The 14,268-nt window shown below is 39.9% G+C and overlaps 1 protein-coding gene across 2 annotated transcripts in view; it reads left to right on the forward strand.

Moving 5' to 3' along the window:
• The window catches only part of SLC9A7 (solute carrier family 9, subfamily A (NHE7, cation proton antiporter 7), member 7), a 77,218-nt gene extending 74,569 nt beyond the window's left edge, over window positions 1-2,649 (forward strand). For both annotated transcript variants that reach the window (XM_010580461.1, XM_010580460.1), the window contains one exon: window positions 865-2,649. In XM_010580461.1, the coding sequence (XP_010578763.1) occupies window positions 865-1,113 (249 nt within the window). In that variant the 3' untranslated portion in view covers window positions 1,114-2,649. The remainder of the gene's footprint in view (window positions 1-864) is intronic.
• Window positions 2,650-14,268: the final 11,619 nt, after the last annotated feature.

The following is a 14,268-nucleotide window of genomic DNA, read 5'->3' on the forward strand; positions in this document are numbered from 1 at the left end:
CAAGACCATGTTAAACAGGAGTGAAACATGGTAGTATTGCTTCCTGTTGTATTATGCTGTGTAGAGAAATTAAGCATTTTGTTACACTTAGCAATTTCAGTTTCTGACCATGTATTTCAACCCATCTCTGCCAAAATAAATTCACAGGGTTTTGTGAGCCATTTTCTTAAATGATTTTGAAAAGAAAACATATCAGAACTAGTTACAAAACCATGAAGCAAGCACTTTCTTGTATCAGCCTTTCATACTTTTATGGCTCAGGAGTGTTCCTAAGAACTAGGTCAAGTAATTCTCTTATTTAGTACCAGGTAAAAGTAAGCAAATAATTTAAAAGAGTGTGGCTAGTTTTCAGTTTATATACAAAAATTTGTTGAGGTAAACCTTGAATATAAAGTATTTGGGCCTAATGAGTTCTTACCAGTTTGCATGAGTCTTTTGCTAATGAACTTAACTAATTAGCAACAGATGCAACTCTGACCCTGTATCTGGGAGTGACTTAATTGTGCTTGGTCTCCAGTCTTTTTCCTGTACTGCCTTCTAAATTGTCATGCAGAAACCAGTGTATACTGCTCATCTCTCCTGTACTTCTGGTAAACTTCCAGTGCTATTAAATCCCTAGTTACCTGTTTCATAATCTAGTTCTTGGATTCAGCTCCCCCTCATCTCCACAATAGCAGTAATTATACAGGGAGCAGTAAGCTGATTTGCAAACACTGGGTTCAAGGTTATTTTTAACATTTCTTAAGGTGGAACTTTACCGCTTACTGCTTCTGTATTGACGCATAGGTAAACTCTTCTGTTCAGTTACCTTCTTGGCAAAGACTAGATGTTGTGCACTGTACAAAGATTTTTCTTTTTTTCCAGAATCAAGAACAGCTTAGAGAAGAGGATTCTGATTTTATTCTGAATGATGGTGACCTTACCGTGACATATGGTGATACAACAATAACTGCAAATGGTTCTTCTGGCCCCCATACAGCTACCACTAGCCTTGATGGCAGGAGAACAAAAAGTAGTTCAGAGGAAGCACTGGAACGTGATTTGGGAGCAGCAGATCATGAAGTTACAAGCAGGGGTACCCGGCTAGTATTTCCTCTGGAAGACAATGCATGAATACTGACTCAGTAAAAATAACTCTTGCTCAGTGGATGGATCAAGGAAGACTGCAGGCCACTGTGTCACTTGAGGTGGGAATGTTTATTTAAACAAGTTAACACGCGTAAGTGGTTTTACTAGGGTCTGAAGATGTCACCTATTTTTTACTCAAGATGCTGACAGTGGGGTTTTCTAAATGTCTGAAAATAGACAAATGAGAAAACTGGTCATTCTCCTCTTCAACCACATATTGAATCCAAGTATAACTAGCATGCTGCAATTGTCTTGTTCAGCTGCAGCAGCTCTCTCTGAAGAGAGGTACATGAAAACATTGTCATAGAACTGAGCTTGTCTTGGCTTAGCTTGGGAATGTGGAAGAAGAAATATAAATATGATAATAATTATGAGATAAAAAAGAATGTATGTGTATCAATGTGGAGAGATCCATTGTTAACTTCTCTCATGAGGCTGAGGAAACTAAAGTAAAATGGGACAGTATACATTAGGACTACAGGTGCATGAATGGAAGACTGGGGAATCTGTTACTGCAAGCTGTACTTAATGTATTTCAGGGAAAAAAGGGAAAAGAAGATTTCTTCACTGGCCATGTGTTTAAATAGGAAAGCAATGAGAGCTACTTGTCCCTTTAGCTTTGGGCAACTTTACTATTACTATTCGCCTAACTTCTAGTGCCTCAAAAGAAAAACATCCAACTTCCTGTGGTCTAAGACATACCTGACCCGACACAAGCCCAGAGCCAGGTTCTCTTGGGTAAAAGTCATGAGGTGAAACTTTCTCTCCCTTAGGGTTCTTAAAAGCAGATGAAGATAGTTGGAAATGTATCTTGGGCTGGGGAAAACAGCAGCTAAGAGGAGGAGGGGGGGCTGGAGAGAGAGAGGCAGTGTTGAACTTGCATGGAACCATGAGGTTTCATATTGCTCAGAAGAATCCATGGACTCTGCTTACAGTTCTTGTGTGTGATAAACAGCAAACATCTAATTAAATGGACACACAAATACTGCTGGCTTTACCATTTGTGACTATACTAAAAGAAAGGTGTTTACTCTTGTTCTCTTTCGCAGAGTAGATGTGAAACTTCAGTGGGGCATTGCACAACAACATATAAGCTACAGAAGTGATGAACTGTAGTATCATCTTAAATGTGAAAAGGGAAAAAATCTTTACCTAGTATTTAGCCCACTTACACGTAGGCTAGCTTTAACTTATTGCTAAATGCTTTTTGATTTCCAAATGAGGAGATATCATTGTCTTTGCCAATAGCTGAAAACTTACACTTGGAAGAGCAGTTCAGCTATTTAAAGCATGCTAAAATGTGATTTCATTCTCATGTCTCAAAAGGTTTATTTTTTTAAAGAGTTTTGTGGCCCACTAATGTGATGTAATATCAGTTTGTCTAGTAAGTGTGTTTTTCTTGCTGCCATTTCAGTTGTTCCTCTCATAAAATTGTGTGTGAGTAAATACCCGCTCTGTTTTTCCTTAACTATTAAACCTAATGGGCTAACGTTGGTACAGGAACTTACTGCTGCAGAGAAACATTGCAGTCCTATTGTCTAGTCTGCTTTCTTTCAAATGTATTCTCTAATGAGTGATCTACCTCCTTATCTGTCCCTCCAAGGTAAATTTGTAAAGGGCATTGATCTATAATGACTGTCTGACATTATTAAGAAAAGAGACACGAGAAAATCAGAAGCCTTTTTGTGGAAAAACTGGAAGACAAATACAGTCTGAGCTCTGCTCTTAAATGGTGAAGAGTAACAAACTCTGAAGATCTCTGAGCAGAACAACTCCTTTTCAGTTCTCATCTGCTTTCAAGGAAGACAAAGCAGATCGCAATGATCCATGCTAGTTATACTGTTTACATGGCTTGGTTTGGGGGGTTTTTGTTTGTTTGTTTTTGTTTTTCGGTTTTTTAAGTGCTCTGACAGTAGAAAAAGTAGTTTCCTCCTACATTACAAAAACAACTGTGCATTAATTTTGGACAAGTCTTTGGGACCCGTGCTGTCAATGCTGAGTGACGACTTAAGACTTCTACAACAATTAGAGTTATTAGCTGAGTCATATGAACCAAATTTTGGGTTGAGACAGTGAAACTTACCCAAAATAAATGGACTTAATACAGTGAGGCAAATATTTACATGCAGCTTGAAGCTGAAGCTTACCAAATTACTTTGGCTGAAAAACAGAGCCTTACGCAGACAGAGATCTGTTCTTTGGAAGAAAGATCTGGTACAGATTCCAGAAGCAGAAATTCTGTTTCGTTAGCTTTCTCAGGAAGACTGAATTTCTTAAAAGCATCAGTAAACCATCCCAGCGCAGGTGCTTCTCTGTCTGTGTTTTTAATTCCCATAGCAAAAATATACAATTGAATTAAGTTCACCAGTAAGCCCAAAATGTGGTTGTGAAAGAGCAGCCAAAACAGATGGATCACTGGTGAGAGGTGAGGAATTTAATACTCTTAATTCACATTCAAAAATTACTTAAAAAGCTTATCCAACATGGTGAGGAGAGGCCCATATATATAAGCTTAATTTTAACTCATATATTACAACAATGCATTTTATTCCTTGATTTTTATCTATTTTTCATTTTAAGTCTTCTTCCAAAATTGGACTTCACTGTCAACAAAAGGTAAGCTAAAACCTCTTACCACTGACACTGATCCTTGTACCAAATTCTCAAGGGACTCCTTTACTGAAAAGGTGGGAAAAACAAAAAGAACCCTCCTCGTCCTGAAACACTGCATATTTCACCAACTAATAGATGCTTTTTTCTTGTGTATGTCCTTTTGAAAGAATAGTTTAATACTTTCAATTCCTTTCCAGTAAGATCCTGAGCTGGCAAGAACTTGACCGAACCATACCAGGAGATGGGTATTTTCTTATAAACTTGGTGTGAGGTTTTGAATAGAAAACACAGCTTAAGATCGTAATGAACAGCAATCAGTACATATTAATACCCTCTTCAAATTGAAAAAGAAAACCTGTAAGATGATGGTCTTCACTGAAAAAGGTGTTGCTATACTAACATAGGATGTTGCAGCTCATGTGGCTGCCCTTGTACTTGGGACTGAGGGATTTCTCCTTGTACTTTTTCTGCTTGCTGTATTGTCAACTTACTGCTGAAAATCTTCACGTGAAGTTGCCAGGAATCTGCTAACTTCAGTCCCTGGAGATGGGCAAAATGAAGTCCCTAATCTTATTTCAGTGCTTCACAGAAGCAAGGCAAGACTGTTCTGCAGTTGCTTGAATTCCCATGCAAACAAATCTTTCCCATTTACTTGTGTAAAAGGTCACAGCAATCCACAAGCAGTACAAACATCATATTTAAACAGACTAAGAAGTTATCTAAACCCTTTTAATGGGGGAGGGGGGTGAGGCGAGATTAGAAAGATTTTAATTTACAGAATTTGGAAGAACACAAAAAATATCTAGAAAACTGGCATTTTTGTGCTTTGCTTGCTAGTTAATTCAGCATATGTGAGAAATGATCATGTTTTGAGGCACCTGTACAATGCTGCACATTTTTTGTGCAAAAGAACAAATTCTCTTAACTTCCATGGGACTATAGGCGGTTTATCAGTTAAAGTTAAGTAGCTATGAGCAGATCCTGTGACTAAGAGCAGTACCACAGCAGCCTCACTACAAACACAGGCGTAACACTGGATTTTCCAGGGCGCTGTTTGTGAGAAGTGTTTGAAGTGCTGCTTCCATTGGCTTCAGCAGTAGCTCTGATACTCTGAGCTCAAGTTATCAGAAAGGAGGAACGCTATGACAAGTTTGTTTATGCTGTACGTTACATGTCTGCTATGCAGAAGAAGGGTACAGTGTAAGCTACCTTTTCTGATAAAGACTGAACAAGGGTGAAGTATCACATACTTGGTACTTGACCAAGTCTAGCCCTATTCCAAGGATGCAAGTTTTTTGGCCTATGAAAGGAAACCGAAAATATTTTTTATTGTTTTTTTACACTGAAGGAATTGCCTTTGGGGAAAGGACTGCAGAAATTTTAACTGAAGGGGAAAAAAATCTAAGCTTTTTTGGCTGACCTTCCAAAGAGCTGATCTGAAGGGAAGTACATAGCAAAGGTTAAAATGATGTCTACTACTAACATGATAGCTACTATGTTTTACTCCTGGGGAGAGGGAAAGACCTCATGGTAGGAAGTCTAGATAGCATGAGCACCTTATAATAACTAGAAGGCCAGATCCTGTGATTTTAATCTTTATAATCAGTGAGACAATTTGTAGATTGGCATGGAATGCGTGGTCCTTCTTGTGTAAGTTCAATATAAACTGAATTTCTGTCTCTCTTCAGACAGTATCAAGTCAGAGGAGCTTCTCTGAGTCTAATTTGTAACAGTAAAACCCTGGAAGCTAATATGCTTCACATGCTTTTCAAAGAAAGGTTCAGTGTTTCTTTTAACTCTGTTTGAAGTAGCTCACAGGAATAACATCTTGACCTCAGCCTTGGCAGAGATGGTCTCTGCCTCTGCACAAGTGTGGGAATGGAATTTGAGTAACCAGAAGCCTCAACTTCATGTGCTTTTCTTTAAGATGCGGGTGAGGGGAGAAACTTTTTGGGGGAGAAACCAGAGAACTTACAGATACATCAGCAGGGAGTATTCCTCTCCAAAATACTGAACTCGTGACCTGCTGAGTCTTAGAAGCAAGGGAAGATAAACCATGACCAAGAGGCACAGACCATCCAGCAGGAAAGCGGGCAGGAAATACCCCAAACTGGCTATGTACAATCTCGGTTGTAATCAGAGTCACAGAAAGTAGGACAGAGCTGCTGAGTAGCTTGAGCACATTCCTAAGAGAAAAACACGTAGAATAACAATTTCAAATGTCCCTACACTGAAAAATGCTCTTTGTAAGAAGCAGCCCGTGCAAATCTTATTTGCAGTGCAGGAGGAGGGTCTCGCTTCCCAAGTTTGGGGAGGAGAGTTTAATACTGCGCAGTGAGAAGCCACAGATACTTCCTGGCCTGCGATTTTTGGGAGTGTCCTTCTAAAAAATAACTTCCAGTAGAAACAAGCCTGCAAAGTGAAAGAGAAGGAAAGTGTGGAGGAAATAGTGAATTACAAAGCCAGGAAATGGCTTAAACAGGCAGCTTTACTGTGGGAACAGCATGGTAAACAATTGCTACTCTTAATCTTGCAGTGCTAAATGCTGAGAATTTTTGTAGGCTTCTGCATACCTTATCCTAAAACAGAGGCAATGGGATAATGCAAAACTAATTAAACTACCCTGTCCTGATTGATCACAAAATCAAAGGCTTTCACAGGGAAGCACTGACTTGCTTCTACTCCAGAGCAAGGAAAGTAACTTTTTAAAAAAAAAAGTTCAAAATAATCTTGCATTGCTGCTATGTTTTTTTGAATCTAAAAAGCCTTTAGTAATTTTGAAAGCAGTTCTAGGGTAACATTAGTCTGGTAAATATGGAGGTGCCTTATAAAATGTGCATACATACAAACAGGTTGTAAATGCTTGGCCAATCATATTTGTGTTGCAGACTCAAATGAAATTTCATATCTTCATTTGATACTTGCAATTTATACAAGCTTTTGCTATGGAAATTAAACAGTTGTGACAAAGTGATTAAATGCTAGAATCAGTTCAGATTTTCAGATAATAAAATGATCTATCTGGTTTGGATGCTTTATCCACTATGCCTTTATCGTATGCTACTTTCTTGATCGTAATCTATTTTGCACCACCCCACGTGGACTTGCAGACCTCCAAAATGCCATTGGGTTTGAAGCTTTATCTAGGGACTGAAACTTAACTGAGAGAGACAGCTCATAATAACTTATACTGGAATAAAGGACTTCATTTGTTGCCTGCACTGTCTATGTCAGGAAACTTGGTGGTGTAGAAAGGTGTCTGCAGGGAGGGAGAGAAGCCGTGGCTTTTTTAATACCTGGTTATGCTGATGCAGATAAAGCCAGTGTCCCTCCCAGGTTCATGTACAGTAGTACGGAGCCAGAAGGGATTTATACTGGTGCATGCAAAGAGGCAGCAAGCTTTGTCCTAGGGAAATTAGAAATGTTTGGGTTAGTCCTAGCTTTTGTTAACGTAATGCTTTTTCATTTAATTTTCTGATGGCCCTAGTTTCTTGCACTTTTTTAACCTTTTGGAGCTTGAAAGCATCATCCCATATAAACACACTATGTGTGTATTTTAAAAGGGGGGTGGGGGGGGGGGGGTTAGAATAGTCAGGCTTCACTCTTGTGCCTGAGCACAATGTCAAAGCTATGCTACGTTGCTAGCTTATGCAAATTTGGTTAATTAGATGGCAATAATTTGAAATACTGTAATTAAAGGTCACTTTCCCACTTTTATTTAGAAAAAAACCCAGATTTGCATTCCCTCAGAGAAAGTGAATGCTCAACTTAAAAGGGTTTTGCTGCAATGTTAAAATACTTAACTTTAGGCTATGAGAAATAGATTGGATTTATTTTTTAACTAGTAAAGTCTCTGAAGTTGTTATTACAGAGGCAGGGAGAAGTAGGTCATGCAGTTCCATGTTATAACATATTTATGAATTTTATTTCCAGATTTTAGTTTAATCAAGAAGCTTATCATCCACTGTCTGATTCTGAATTTCGGTCCTAAATTGCCTGGCTGAATGTCTTGGTGTTGACACAGATTAATACCAGAAAGCAGAATACCAGAAGGTATTCTTCTGGATAGTATCAGCCGATTAGTAATAGTCATTGTGAAATAATAGCTTCCAGCACATGGAGTCACTTGAGATAAGTTTGTCTGATTTTAGTTTGGGATGTTGGAAGTAAAGAAAGGGATATGACCCACAGCTGGTTTCGGTGGAACAGGGAGAACATAAGCATCTAAGGGTGTCCCAAATTTGCTTCCTTCCTTTAAGGGAGACAGGCTGCTGTGCCTTTCCTTTGCAGTTATAGGATGCGTGCTACAGGTTTTCTGTTTATTAGTTCTGATCTGATCATAAAGCACAAAATCAGAAGCAGCATTTAACCTGATTTCCATCAGTCTGCCATGCTCACAACTCTTACCCTCTTGTCATTTAAACAAACGCATCAGTAAGGTTGCAGGAGGTGTCTTAAGGTTCCTTTGAACATAAAAACGCACTAGGTATCCAAAGCATATCGTGCTGTCCTGACCAAGACTGCTATGGTAGATGGTCTGTCCAAACCTTTTGGTAACTTCTGCTCCCTTGTTATCAAAGCACCTAAGGCCTGCGTGGTATGATAGGTTCAAGCTGGAGGTGGGCCAAGCACTGTCTCAGGGAGGGCTGTAACGTATATTAAATCCTATCCTTCCTAGAGATAATGTTATCTCTTGTGTGCAAGAAATTGGGTGCTACTGCACCAAATGCCTTTAACAACACTGAAGTAATTACTGTAAGCAGAGGTTTGTAGAACTGCAATATAATACTGTATCCCCTGATACATCTTCTTCATAGTGTTGATAGCTACAGCAACAGCCGTCTTTCCAAAATTTGCAGTTTAAGCTGTGAGGATTTAAGGAAGACAGCAGCTCTCTGCAGTGTCAGGGTTTGGTTTTTTTGGTCTTCAGCACTTAGTGCAACAATGGCGTGCAGGTGCTCTGAGCCCTAGTTTGGGAGCTCAGTGTCCTAATGAGGTTAAGTGGCAAGGGATTATCGTTTAACTAAAACAGTGGGTGGGGAAGAGAGGAAAAGCAAAATATTGTGAAAGCTCTGTAAGTTGTGGGGATAGTAGTAGTGGAGGAGGGGGAATAAACACCTGCTGGGCTTTCTGCCACTGGCTGATTTGTGTACATACTTAGCTAAACATTCAATTGTGTGGAAAAGATACTGCAGTAATTTCAGCTTTGTCTGAGTGTGCTGATTAAGGCTTCATCCACACATTCCTTTCTCAAGTGCTGCTTGGAGCTCCTGCTCTGGCAACAAGTTTCAGGTTAGGTATGAAGATGGTGTTACCATTCTAGGTCAGCAAAGTACTTCATCTTTCCATTTCTTCTTAGTACTCCATTACTTCAAGTAGATCTTGGAGTCACTGGGAAGTAGCAGGTACAAGGCGTTGTTAGCTTTTGTGGAGTTCATTGTTTTATGTCGAGTTATACCATTAGCTGCACTAGAACAAATAATCATATTTGTCATGTGTAGTCAAGTCAGAAGTATGTCATCTCTAATTATTTGATTAACAGTGGTGCAAAACTTCGTGTGGCTTGATATATACAAATAAACTCCGTATTTCAGCTCAGAAGTGAAAAGGGCTGATGCTGGCAGGTCTTTCCTCAAGGCAAAGCTAGCAACTCGGCCCTCTTCTCACAGTACAGAATTGATTGAGAGTTCCCTATTGACAGTTTCCTTCCTTAATGACACCTACCTGGGAGCATCCAACAGTTGCTCCGATATCCTTTTATTTTAGGAAGGACTGCAAGCTACAACTAAAAGTAAACATTATTATTTGGAAAAATACAATACAGATTTACGTCAATATGGCTGTGATAGAGAGGAGTTATAAATCTGTTTCTTAGAGTGAATAATCATGCAGACAAAGGGGGTCTGGATGTTACACTTCATTTTATAAGATGATATTTGGAAGGTGCTTTGGCAAGAAGTCTTAGCTCATGCTTAGTTGCTGCAGGAAGAGGAATCTATCAGGATTAATAACTGACCATTTATTCTTGGTTCTGTTTCTTATCTTTTCACCAATTTTCACAATGGAGAAAAGTTTCTAGCAGTGTCACCCAGAGGTTTGTGCTGCTGGATCTGGAGAAGGGAGTGAGTAGGAAAGTGAAAAATGTGTGGGATATTCAGTTACTTAGGATGATGGAACCCAACACTGACTGTGGGGTAGTGCTTAGTGAAAAGTACCTCCAGTTATACAAGTGCAACAGCCTATAAAATAGATGTTTCCTTGTAAGAAAGAGCTTGGAATCATTCTGGTTAGTGTTTAGAACACAGCAGGAAACCTGTCTTCTAAAAAGACAAACAATGTTGGGAACTGAAGTAAAAAATCACAAATCTTCTGTTGCTCTATAAATCCCCTATGTGTCCCTGCCATCAGCATCCCATGTAGCCTTGGTCATCTTTGAAAGGACATTAAAAAAAAAAAACTGAAGAGGCACAGAGCAGGGCAAAAAGGTAACCAGAAGTACAGTGCAATTTTCATATGATGAGTAGACACTGGGTTGTTTCAATTGGGTAGAACAGATGGCAAAGGAGTTTTGTAAATATAAAAATGGCATGGCAAGGGAGATCAGGGAATGGCGATTCACCTGTTACTAAGAAAAAAAAATGAGGGGGTACTGTCTAACATGAAGCAGCAAATCAAAACCAAAGGCAATGTTGTTACCCTAAACAAACAGTGAAACTTGCTGTTCAAAAGTGTATCAACAGGTTAAAAAATCAGCCTTTCTGACAAGACCAGTGGCACCAATAGCTGTTCACCACAATCCAAACCTCGCCTCTGCCTTAGGCACTCCCCCAACAGCTGAGGAGTTGGGGGAGGACTAAGGACATCTTCTGTTGCATTGCTTTCCCTAAGCATGTCCTGCTAGCCTGAGTTGGGTACTGCTGCTGTGAAGGTTTTTGCCCTCGTACACACACAGTGAGCTAGTCTGAGTTTTGCAATAAAAAAGATGAATGCTGGAAACAAACATCTTGTGTTAACCCCTCTGCTGTACCTGCACGCTGGGCTGGGGAGTTGGGGGTCCGGTGCAGAAGCTGCTCGTTAGTACTGTCCAAAGCAGCGATGCTTTGCCTGTCTTCAGAGAGGACATGAGGTGAAGCCTAGGCAGACTGCTAATTCCAGTGTAAGAGACTAGTGGACAGTCTTATTTATCTTGCATTATCTTATCACACATTTTACACCAAACCACACTAGTTACATACAAATTGATGAGTTTGTTACCATAGTGACCAGTTAGCCTTGGGTTTATTTTTCAGCTCAGTGAAAACAGAAACTCACACCTCAGGTTAAATATTTCTCTCGCACCTTGCACTTTTTCCATAACACTGAAGAAATGGGCAGTTCTCGGTAGCTTGTGAAATCACTGGCAAGGCTTCTGCTCACAGCATGACCTTCTTTGAGCAGGGACAGTCTTCCTCTTCCCAGTGATGCAATCTGAGGGCTTTGCTGTACTTTGCATGCAGTGAGTCACTTTATTTTTTGATGGCAGTATCATCCACAGTCAGCAGATCTGAGCATGAAATACTACAGTGCCAGTTGAAGGAGTTGAAACCCTTCTTATGCTATTCCTGTTGTCTTGTTTCCTTACAAATAGCTGGAAGCAGTGTCTCCAGTCATTAAGAGTTGCTGCATTTTGACTGTACTTGTCCATTTTGGTCAACAATGAGGTTTTTAAAGAGACTGGAACTTGTTTTAGGAAGAAGTAGTTCTTGATCCTCTCCAGACAGAAAGTTTGGCTGAAGTGGATGGGTGCCCTACATTTGGGAGTGTGACTTTACTAGTTCACTCTCACACCGTATATGCAAGGTGGGAGCTGGCTGACAAGGCAGTGCAGGTACCTCCGTCTGCTTTCAGTGAGAGCAAACTGTCCCCTGCGCCAAAGTTCATCCTGCAGTCAAGAAGAGAAGCTCTGCAGTGAGCCTGAAAGTGAGAAGCATATCAGGTTTTGCAGTAATAAATAGGTTTTAGCATCTGGGGGAAGACATGAAAGCTTGTAATCAGGTAAGTTATGAAGTTCAGAACTTTTATTTGTTCTTTGTCATTGTTATTTAATGAGAAAAGGACTCTTCTTCAACATTACCAAGTGTTATCTTGGAAAACTGAGATCTAAGAAAATTACAGCTATTTCCTGCCTACAACTACAGAGCCCCTTTGTTCAGGAGGCCCAAGGATTGATGTTTTTAATGCTACTTATTTTCACCTTTTTTTTTTCTGTTGTTCAATCCAAATAAACCATTCTTCTTTTGCTTTTTGCAGTATATTTTCCTCAAATACGTGGGAGCTTCCTTCTAAAAATAAGGGGTACTCAGTAAATTTTCAGTATGCTAACGTCAGCTGAATATTTGAACTGGATCAAACAAGGGAGGAGTGGAAATAATGATAGGAGAGGGTGATCAGAATTAAACTGTACTTGAAGAGCTAAAGACGTTCCGCCCACTGTCTTTCTTTCCCCCAGCCATTCTGTGTATTCTAAAATATAATCGGTAAAGGATGTTTAAATGTTTATCAATCTAACATAGCTTCTGTTCCAAGATTAACACACCTATGATATGACTGAATTCAATATTCTCAAAGCAACTGAATTTTGTTAATCCATTTACCTCTTCCCTAACCAAGAGTGGGTTCATGAAGTAAAAACTATTCCTGCTAAACTAATCCACAGTCCAAGACAATGTGATTTCTGCAAAGCACTTGAAGTAACATAAGCCATGTGTGTTTTTGAAGTTAGGAGCGGTTTTGGTTTGGTTTGTTGGTTTGTTTTTTTTTTTTTAAATAAAAAATGTGACAGCTTACATTCAGTTTTGTGTAGCATAATGCTTGAAAATGTGACTTTTTCTAAATACACTATGTGTTCTGAGCCATCTGATCAATGAAATAAAATTATCAAATCCATCTCTATTAAAAATCTTAAACAAAACCAAGTCTGCTTTCTTGTTATGGGACAAGAAATAATATTTAAATACTAAATGATTACATGCAGTCTGAAAAAGGGAATCATAACCTGAGGTAAGACTACAGCTATCTTGAAAACATGCTTTAATCTAGAAAGGATGAGTAATTAAACACATGCCCCAGCTATAGACAGAAACTTTATTCATGGCATGAAATTTTCAATACCGACTGCAGTACTGAAACATACCTATCTTTTTCTAGAAATGCCAGCCTTATCTTTCCAGCAGTGCTTTTAGTCTTTTATATTACAATGAGGAGAGAGCTCTTCTCTGTGCTTAGCCATGCCCCACCTCTCGCTGTACGCTAGTCATCCTGTGCAGAAAATTGTTTCTGTCCTATTATACCAGTAAGTTTGTCTTGTGTCGCAATGGTGGGTTTTAAAATGGCAAACAGGAGTTGCCCTCGGTGGGAAGCAGAGCTTTCCCGGTGCGCTCCGCCGTGCCGGAGGCAGCCTCCTCCCGGGTGCCGGACCAGCCGGCCGCTGCGGGGTTGGATGCGGCCGCAGAGCTCCAGCGCCGGCTCCCACCCGGGTCCCTCACTGCGCAGATCTTGAGAAACCAGGGGCCCGCTGGCTTAGCCGAAGAGCGGGATTTCAGCTGTATGCATCTGTGAGTCAGGCTTTTCAGTAGGAATTTGGGTTTAGACCCCAGAGAAGCAGCAGCGTCGAGCAGTTTAAGGCAGTGAAAGGGAGGCGAGCCCAGCGTGCGTAGGTGCGGTTTTGCCTAATGGACCGTGGGAAAGAGTCTCCTCAGGCGCGAGTAACACCCACGTTGGTAAAACCCTACTGCACAAATAGACAGAACAACACATGATTTACCCTTGCTGTTGGTATTTAGAAAGGAAGGAGAAGGCTATACCATCAAATGTAAACAAAACTACCCTCAGGTTGCTAAAAGCTATTGATAGCTGCATGCTTCAACAAAGATGCCATAGCTGTGTGGGGCAGAGGCAGCAGTAAGAAGGAAAAAAAAGTGCTTCTAAAAAGGAAGGTGGTCCATCCTGGGCCTTTGTCCAAGAAAATTTGCAAAGATGGATGTACATCTTTTTCTTGTAGAAGTTCACTTTTTATTTGGAGAATAATACTATGCATGTATGAAAGCGCTTGGTTACAATAATCAACCTAATTTTACCTTTTGGCAGTTATTCCAAACCTGACTGTCCAAAGGATGTAAACTTTGCTCTGTATTAATAGCACTTATGCCATTACAGATATTCAAATTACTTCTCACAGTTAGATGCTTCTCGTACTACAGCTGCTTTAGTTTAAGGAGTAACTATCACCTTCCCCAGATCGTTTTTACCTTTACTGGTTTAAAACCACTCAATATGGAATGAACAGTTCATGGGTAGAGCAGTGATGAAGCCCTGCAGACATTCAGAAATAAGTCTTGGGAATTAGTCTGTAGAGCCGTATACTGCTTCTGCATTCCCCAGATCAAAGCATTGTTAGAAGATGAAAAAGTTCTATTAATTAAATGCCTACCTCAAAATTATTCTAGCTGTTCTGTAACAGATCACAAGAGACTTCTGCTTATCCCTGGA

This window comes from Haliaeetus leucocephalus, unplaced genomic scaffold (genome assembly GCF_000737465.1).
Source record: "Haliaeetus leucocephalus isolate CR32 unplaced genomic scaffold, Haliaeetus_leucocephalus-4.0 Scaffold712, whole genome shotgun sequence".
NCBI classification, from domain to species: Eukaryota; Metazoa; Chordata; class Aves; order Accipitriformes; family Accipitridae; genus Haliaeetus; species Haliaeetus leucocephalus.